We start from the raw sequence: 9,046 nt of genomic DNA, 5'->3' as shown, positions 1-9,046 counted from the left end.
GTTTGCGGGGTGAAAGGAAGCCGCTGGTGAGACAGTGACCCTTGGGAGAGGACCCCGGCTGACCACGCAATCTTGAAGTGGCATCGAGGTCAGCTGAAGTTGCAGACGAGTGCACGTTCTAAATAGAAGTAAATCTGGATACGCTCAGTCCCACTTTGGCTGCCAAATTTATCTTAAAAAAGAAATGGTTCAATAGTTCAATAATTACTTATTATTTGTTTAATTTTTCATTCATCCCGATACAAACAAAATTCTCGAGGCTTAGCTAAGGGATGTGTGTTTACACTGCTATTCTGGCTCAGTGTTTACTGAATTTGTAGTGTGTAATTGAACCGTTAAGCAGTTTGTATATAATGTGCTTTCTCTGTTTATGAGTATTTTTGCCTTAGTTTCACATGCAGTGGATGTGTGAAGGCCTGCTTCTGTCCAGTTAAATCTGTAATTAATCTCCTCCTCTCAAACCAATCAAAGAATACCAAATGGGGTATTTCTATTATTATTATTATTATTATGATTATTATTATTATGTGCAATAGTTTTTATCTTACAGTCATACAGTAAATTGGAAGAAGGCACTTGTTTTGCAGTTTGTGTATCTTACTAGACAGCAGATGGCACACTTTGACACGATATACAGGATAAATGAATGTATTTGTTCTATCCATCCCTTATCTAACCCGCTTATTCCTGGTCAGGGTCACGGGGGGGACTATTCCAGCATTCTCTGGGCAAGAGGCAAGTCGCCAATCCATTTAATCATACCTATGGACAATTTCTCCAGTTAGCCTAACCTGCATCTCTTTGGAGAGTGGTGAGGGCGGCCTGTAGCGTACTGGTTAAGGTAAATGACTGGGACCCGCAAGGTCGGTGGTTCGATCCTCGGTGTAGCCTCAATAAGATCCGCACAGCCGTTGGGCCCTTGAGCAAGGCCCTTAAACCCTGCATTGCTCCAGGGGAGGACTGTCTCCTGCTCAGTCTAATCAACTGTACGTCGCTCTGGTTAAGAGCGTCTGCCAAATGCCAGTAATGTAATGCAATGTGAGGAACCCAGAGAGCCTGGATGACACCGACAGCAGGGATTGAAAGCAGGGACTCGCGTGCGATCTCGCTCTGAGGTGACAGGGCTGCCCACATGCCCTTATTCGGGGGTTAGTGAGCATTATTCTTAGGAAACAATCTGCTGCTGGGAATTGCTATTTTTACAGGCTGTTGAATTGCACTTAAGCTGGGGGCGGAAATGTACTCAGAAATGTTCTGGATAATCCCTCTGTATCGGTTCGGCATCTTCCCTGGGCAGCAGTGTCCACTCTCCCACCAAGAATTTAGTGCTGTCACAGAAGACTTCAGAGGACCCTTCAGTTTATTCATTTTCATACCCAGAAATAACAATATTCAGATATTTACATATTTTGTCTTTTTCATTTTGGTAATTAATGAATGAATAAATAATTACTATTACTTAGGAACAGGGGTCCGCAACAAGGGCCGTTTCAGGATTTTGTGCCAACTTCTGCTCTTAATTATTTAATTGACAATTTATCTTACATGTGTATGAGTAACGATTACAGCCGCAGCCTGCAATTGCGTCCTAATGATTTTACTGTGCTCAAGTAGCTACAGGCTTGAACCAGGGTAATTTAAAGAGCAGGCAGAAAAACAGAAAAAAACAGAAAAAAGGCAGTTGGTTGGAACAAAAACCAATAGGCAGACTGGCCCTCGAGCACCCCTGCTTTGGAACTAGAATAACTTGTTATCATACTGTAGTGGAATCCGCACGGGCCGCCAAATAACGTAGGGATTTTACTCTCTACGAGACCGGGGCGCCAATTAATGTTATGTAGCAGCAAACTGCAAAAAGTAGTCTCATGAAATTACTGTTATCAGAAATATCTAACCACAAATTTAGTATTTTGATTCGTAATTAAAATAACCAATATCAATGATTAAACATACCGATAACCTGAATGTTGGAAGTTCTTTGAAAGACTGTTTTAGCTCGGCTCTCAGGTCTATATGACGCCAAAACAGACACCGGGTTTAATAAAATATATGTATTAAACAAACGTACAAACACAGAACAGATATGGGGTTGAACGAACGGGAAGTTAGTAGGGTATGTTAGGAATATATATGTGTGTGTGTGTGTGTGTGTGTGTGTGTGTGTGTGTGTGTGTGCGCGCGCGCGCGCGAAGGAAAGGTAAAAGTGGGAGTGTAAGAGTGTTAGCTATGGAAAGAGAGAGTACTTGCGTAGTTGTACTCTATAATTACATACGCGAAAGACAACGAGTCAATTCACTTATATATACGGCTAACAAAATACATTCAAATGATAAAACAAAGCAAATATAGAAACAGATTCACAATATCAGTTAAGACTGAACTAAACACTGGCTATACCTGAATATTTGTTGTCTTACTGAGTCCATACGCATTGCTGGACCCAAAAGACGTACTGTCCTTGTAGGAGCCGCGATGGTGCTGTGAATGATGTCCTGGAGAAGTGCGCAAAGCTGGGGTGTTCTCACCCGTGCGTTGTCGTCTGGTCTGTTCGGTTGCTGAAAAGATACTGTGGTTGCTGTGGTTCGCAGTCGTAAACTGATGTGGCGTTCGGCGTACACCAGCTTCCACTCGCTATAGGCCACTAAGTCACCGGGAGGTACACTAGGTGTGTCCGTAAGCCTGGTGGTGCGCTGTAGAGGCCACTGAGTGTTGAGACAGGGCAATTGATGTTGCAGGAGCCGGGGCCGGAGGCTGCTGAGGTCAAGAAAAGAGCGTCGAAAGAGGGTGCGTCGAAAAAGAGGAGAAGAGGGCAATCCCAAGAGCATGCCTTGCTCTTATACAGGGGAATGTTTAATGCTCCCGCCATTTCGGCATTGGCTGAACCGAGCTAGACGTCATGCGGGGTGGACGTCGCGGAATTGTCCTGTGGGATTGTGGGAAATGTGGTCCCTACAATACGTGGGTATTTCAGCCAAAGAAAACTTGCGCCGTTTTCAAAAGCTATCCTTACAATACTGCTGTATGTTGGGCGCTCCGTTGTTACTTGTTATTGTTGTAAATGCCGCGTATTGTTGTGCTTATAAGCAGCCTTTCGTGCTCAGTATCAAGCCCGCCCAGGGGTTCCGAGGACATCCAGAACCATGGCAGGCTTCTGAGATGGTGTTACACAGTGAAGGTGAAAAGCACAGTCATCCATCTTTATGTTTAAGGATGTGTAAAAGAATATAAAAGTGGAGCCACCAAGCATGAACTCAGAACAAAGGCTGGCATTGCACATATTTTCATGCCTGTTTATTAAAACAGCCAGAATACAGAATACATTTAATGTTGTGTGCTACCGGAATTATAGAGGTTCATATATCAATGCATTTAATTCGGACTTTAGACAGCGGTATAGAAAATGTTAAAGTTGTTAGGTGGGATAATGCAGTGAGCTGCTCAGCTTGTCATAAAGCAGTAAAATAATCAATTTGAGATTCTTCCTGTTAGTGTGTGATCCCTGCCACAACACCTTCTCAGCTGTGGGTCCTGCTCTGTCTGTTACCCGCACTGCTTCCTGTGTCTGTCTGTCTGTGTGACGGAATTAATCCCTTCCCTTTCAGTCTTTTCTCATTTCAATGGTGGATCTCAGGGTCCAGAGCCTCTGACTATTTCTGTGCTTGGTTGTCAGGGCCCCTGTGGTTGGGAGCGAGGAGTGGTGTGGGAATTTCTTGGAAACTGGGATGAACTTCTTTATCAGAATTTCTTTTTTTTTCAAGGCATCTCTCCTGACCTGACAAACAGGGTCAGCCCTCCCACAATGAATTCAGTTTTTAATTTAATGCCATTATGATATTACCCCGAAATAATATCCAGTATTCAGATATGTATTTTTTTTTACTTTAAATTTCCAAATTAACCACAACCATTTTTTAACAAGTTAATGCTCATACAAATATCAATGTTTATGCAAAGTTCAACGCTTTCATAAATATAAAAAAGAAAATCTCTGCTTTTATAAATGTCCAAAACAATATATATAAAATATATATATTATAATTTTTCATGTTTGAATTTCCTATTTTTGTTCACGTTGTTGCTCATGGTCGCTCTCAAACTGTCGGGGCAGCCAAGGCAGAGGGGGCAGTCAGTGTCGGATCTGCTCGGGGCGAGGGGACCAAGCTCTGGCCCTTCCCCCGGTCCTCCGCCTGCCCCTCCCTGTCCTCCTCCAGGGCCCTCCGGCAGGGCCCAAACAGGCCCTGCCCCATCCACCTCCCGGGGCCCAGGCCCATGAAGAAGTAGAGCAGGGGGTTCACGCAGCTATTGAGGTAGGCCAGCCCCTTGGCCAGGTTGAGCCCCACCGTCAGTGCCTGGCTCTTGCCGTTCACCAGCTTGGCCAGCAGCAGGCAGTGGTAGGGCGCCCAGCACAGGAAGAAGGCGGCGACCAGGCAGACCAGGATCTTGAGGGGCCTGGACCTGCGGACCAGCCTGGTGCGACGAAGCCCGAGGGCGGCCACAGTGTAGCAGCCCAGGATCACCAGGAAGGGGAGCAGGAACCCGCACAGGAAGCGCAGGACGTAGAGGCCCAGCTTGGCCCCCTCCGAGCCCTCCCGGGGCTCAATGGAGCAGCTGGTGAGGTTGTTCTTGCCGGGCTGGACCCAGCGGTGGGCGCAGTAGGGCACGCTGAGGCCGACGGCGAGCAGCCACACCCCGACGCTCACCAGGCGGGCGGCGGGCACCGAGCGGAAGCGCTTGGCCAGGACGGGCCGGCACACGCACACGGCGCGGTCCAGGCTGATGACGCTCAGCAGGAACACGCTGCAGAACATGTTGGCGTACTTCAGCAGGCCGCTGGCCTTGCACAGGAAGCCCCCGAAGGGCCAGTGCCGGAAGACCAGCACCCGGAGCAGCGAGGGCACGCGGCTCAGGCTGAACGCCAGGTCCGCCACCGCCAGGTTCGTCAGCCACACGTTGGTCACCGTCGGCGGGAGCCGCCAGCCCGCCGTCCAGACCACCGCCGCGTTGCCCGCGGTTCCCAGGGAGACGATGAGCACGTAGAAGAAGATGAGCACTGACTCGGTGATGGAGTCCGCCAGGCTGGAGTCCGCCAGGCTGGAGGCGCTGGCCTCTCCCTCAACGGAGGCCGGGCTTAGGAGGAGGGAGGTGTTGGCTATCATTTCTGAGAGAGAGAGAGATAGAGATAGAGGGAGAGACACACATGCATGCATGCACGCACACACACAAACATGTTAAAACTGTTTCTGTTGTTGTTGTTTGTACTTCGTACACTGTGAAAAAGCTTTGGCAATACAAAAATGTTAAATGTTTTTTTCATGTCCATAAAACACCATTGAATTGAATTGAGAGAGAGAGAGAGAGAGAGAGAGAGAGAGAGAGAGAGAGAGAGAGAGAGAGAGAGAGAAAGACAAAGACAAAGAGAGAGGGGGAGGAGAGAGAAAGAGAAAGCTGTTTTCCTTTATGTAGAGAATGATTTTTTAGGATAGTTCAGGACATGTGCATTTTTAATTAATTTAAATTATTAATGAATCACGGGTGCATACAAACATGTCTCTCTCAGTTTCAAGAGATAATTAAAAGATATACACTCAATGAGCACTTCATTAGGTATTTATTAGACTTTGTTTTTCGACTTATTACGTCTCCTGCTGCTGTAGCCTATGCACTTAGAGGTTTGACGCTGTTGTAATGTGTGGTTATTTGCATTACTGTCACCTTCCTTCTCCTCTGACGCCTCTCTAACAACATGTTCCTGCCTGCAGAACTGCTGCTCATAGGATGCTTTTTGTTTTTCGCATCATTCTCTGCAAACCCTAGAGACTGTTATGCTTGAAAATCCCAGGAGATTAGCCGTTTCTGACATACTCATTCCACCCTGTGTGGCACCAGCAATCATTCCACGGTCAAAGTCCCTTAGATCACATTTCCTCCCCATTCTGACATTTGGTCTGAAAAACAGCTGAACCTATTGATCACGTCTGCATGCTTTTATGTTTTTTTTTTTTGTATTGTTGCTGCCACATACTTGGCTGATTAAATATTATTGCATTAACAAGCTGTTGTACATGTCTACCTAATAAAGTGATCAATGAGTGTATATTGATATTGCACACATTTTATTCTTAATGAATGTTTAACAGTAATATGAATGTAACAGACATTTTATACACAATTCCTTCTTTAGAAAATGTTTTAATAAAAAGCAGGACGGAGATGGATATGGATATCATAGGATATTTCATGTATATTATTTTAACAAGGTTATATTGATAACATCAATATTAAAATAATAAAAAAGTAATATATGGGAACAGAAAATCAACTATTAAGTCATACCAAATTAATAGAATAGACAGCATGTTATATGAAATCATCACTTGAAATATTAGAATTTATCTTTGAAAAATGTCCATCCATGTAACATCATACTTCTCTGGAAGGATATTTGACATTGATGAGGAAGGGTCATGTGAAAATGGGGTCACTGTGAGCATATTAATGTGAAAGATGAGTGTGATGGAAAACTCAACATCAACCTACCGGGAGGAAGCTGGGTGGGAGAGAGAAAGAGAAAGGGAGAGAGGGAGAGGGATAGATAGAGACAGGGAGAGAGGGAGAGAGACAGAGAGAGAGAGAGAGAGAGAGAGAGAGAGAGAGAGAGAGAGAGAGAGAGAGAGAGAGGCCAGCACACTGTCTATTGTAAACATGAAAACAGCACTGGGGGGGAAAGATACTGTTGGCTAGCAACCGATTCCCATAAAGTCCATAAAAGTACAGAATTAATGGTGTTCTCAAATAAAATGCTTTATTGTTTTATGGGGCGTGTGAACGGAGATCTAGCTCTCTCTAGATGTCTGTCCTCTGGTTCAGTGGTGGTCACCATAGTTGTTTTTTTACTGCAGGTTGCATACACTCTTTGGATGGGTATTTTCATGTTTCGGTTAATGGGCGAAATGTAATTGATTAAGCAATCTATTTTCGGCTGTACCAGCATGCTCCAATAGGCTGGACCGCAGCCAAAACAATATCATTCTGTATAAGCACATTCATTAGATATGTCGCTCCACAACAGGGGCAGTGTGAGCTTGCAACACAGCTGTTACAGTCACGTAGCCTATGTAAGGGAGTTCAGCCCCCCTGCCACATGATTGGCCGATTAAACATTTCCATTAACAAGCTGGTGTGAAGGTCTACCTAATAAAGTGGTAGTGTATAATTCTGTTACACCGGGTCCATGTTAATTCATACCACCCTGTACCCTTCTCGTGGCTAACTGAAGAAATGGAGTAACCATGGGATTGGTTGGTACTTTTATGGGAGACTTAGAAAACGAAGTTGCTGCTGTGGACCAGTAGGACGCGCCCTTCTCCCTAGACCAAACGGAAATCAAACGCCCCAGCACAGTGATAGAGGGCATTGTTGTACATCACGCCGTCCTGAGGATCTTTTCGTTAAACTGCGGACCTGTCTCACTTTGGTCACTAAAGGTCCCACGGCTGTCCTGACCAGGTTACCAGCTCTTTGATTCTGACTCGAGGATTTTCTTTGCAAGGCAGTCACTGCACTGAGAGTAAAATAAAATAACAACAGGATTGTATGTAAGGATGTAATCTGCGTATGTTGCCCAGGATAAGAGTATCTGCTGAAATGTTGATAAAGGAGAAAACACTGTATATACTGTCCAGTACATGTTTGTTTTTAAAGAAAATTACCCAGTGTTATTGCTTTCTGATGTTTAATTAATTGTAATAATTTATAACATTTTTAACATAATAGCATACAGTAATACATTGACAAATATAAATGACTGAAATCTTATTTTGGTTGAACGAACAGCAGCAATACACGTTACTCTGGTCCATGTTGTTGACACAGCTGTGTGGATTCACACGTTTTTGTCTGTTGAGCATTTCTTACTCAGCCTGTTAATGAGAAACACTGAGAAGTGATAATATGAGATATGAAATAAACACAGCCTCCTTACCTGAAAATCTGTCCAGTCTGTGAATACATCGGGCAGCGGGAAAGACAAGCTCCTGTGATAATTTCTTTCCTCTGATATGTACTTAGAACTGTGTGTGTGTGTGTGTGTGTGTGTGTGTGTGTGGCTGTTTGTCCACAGCTGTCCAAGCAGAAACAGAAAGGAAATACTCCTCCCTCCGCAGTCTAACTGTGTAATCCTCTTCACCCTCTCTCTCCCGCTCACTGTGCGTCATTTATAACATGAGTCGAACGCCTAAATTCTTTGGAAATGCATTTGCACAAATAATTCACGATAATGCTCGATTTATCACAGTTTATGGATGTTAGTTTTTTCGTGGGAGCTGAACGAACTGGTCTCAGCTGTTCGTATTGTGCGCGGAAATGAAAGCGCACGGTTGTAAATTATTCCATTAATTAATATTTTGATTTTGAGTTGCAAAATTATTTGAATAAGCCAACTGAATATTATAATTATCTATATCATATAAAAATGCAACAGGATTCAACATTAAAATGGGTGATGGGTAAAATTGGTTTCATTCCGGTAATCCCGATGAATTAATGCTTAAGTGGAGAGTAATACAAATTCCATAAAATACGTAAAAAGTTTGCTATAAATATGGCGAAGCCTACAAGTCTCAAAGTTTGCTATAAATAGGTCGTGCCCTGCTCAGACCGTCGTTTATATGTCTGGCCTCTCTTTACGTCACATGCTTTAGCCTATTAGAAGATTTGGAAAATACTTCGGAAAGAGTGCATATTCAAAGACCGATTTATTTGGTGAGGCTCACAGAAGAGACAACGAACAATAACGGCGTGACAATGATTAAGCAATACATGTAAGCTTTGAATATACCCAGACAGCTCTTTCCAGCACAACTGCCATCAGAAAAAAGGGAGGGGCTGGTGGATAGTTCCACTCTTCTCATTGGACGGGCCTAACTTAAAAACCAAGCGCAAGCAGCAGGAAGTCTTCGCCTCTGAGTTGTGCAAGTGCTTTCTGAAGCAATTAAGATGGCAAAAGTGGAGAATCGCAGTAGACATCGATTTAGCGCTGTTACGACGC

At 44.2% G+C, this 9,046-nt stretch overlaps 1 protein-coding gene across 1 annotated transcript; it reads right to left on the bottom strand.

Annotated features, from left to right (window-relative positions):
- Window positions 1-3,337: 3,337 nt before the first annotated feature.
- On the bottom strand, window positions 3,338-8,340 carry LOC133128551 (formyl peptide receptor 2-like). The gene is made up of 2 exons (XM_061242174.1): window positions 7,982-8,340; window positions 3,338-5,158 (listed from the first exon to the last, which is right to left on the bottom strand). Exon 2 carries the CDS (start codon window positions 5,154-5,156, stop codon window positions 4,092-4,094), a length of 1,065 nt encoding a protein of 354 aa, XP_061098158.1. The 5' UTR covers window positions 5,157-5,158; window positions 7,982-8,340; the 3' UTR covers window positions 3,338-4,091.
- Between the last annotated feature and the right edge of the window lie 706 nt (window positions 8,341-9,046).

Source organism: Conger conger, chromosome 1 (genome assembly GCF_963514075.1).
Source record: "Conger conger chromosome 1, fConCon1.1, whole genome shotgun sequence".
Lineage (NCBI taxonomy): Eukaryota > Metazoa > Chordata > Actinopteri > Anguilliformes > Congridae > Conger > Conger conger.
The sequence above is the reverse complement of the archived record's forward strand: the minus strand, read 5'-3'. Positions and strand labels throughout refer to the sequence as shown.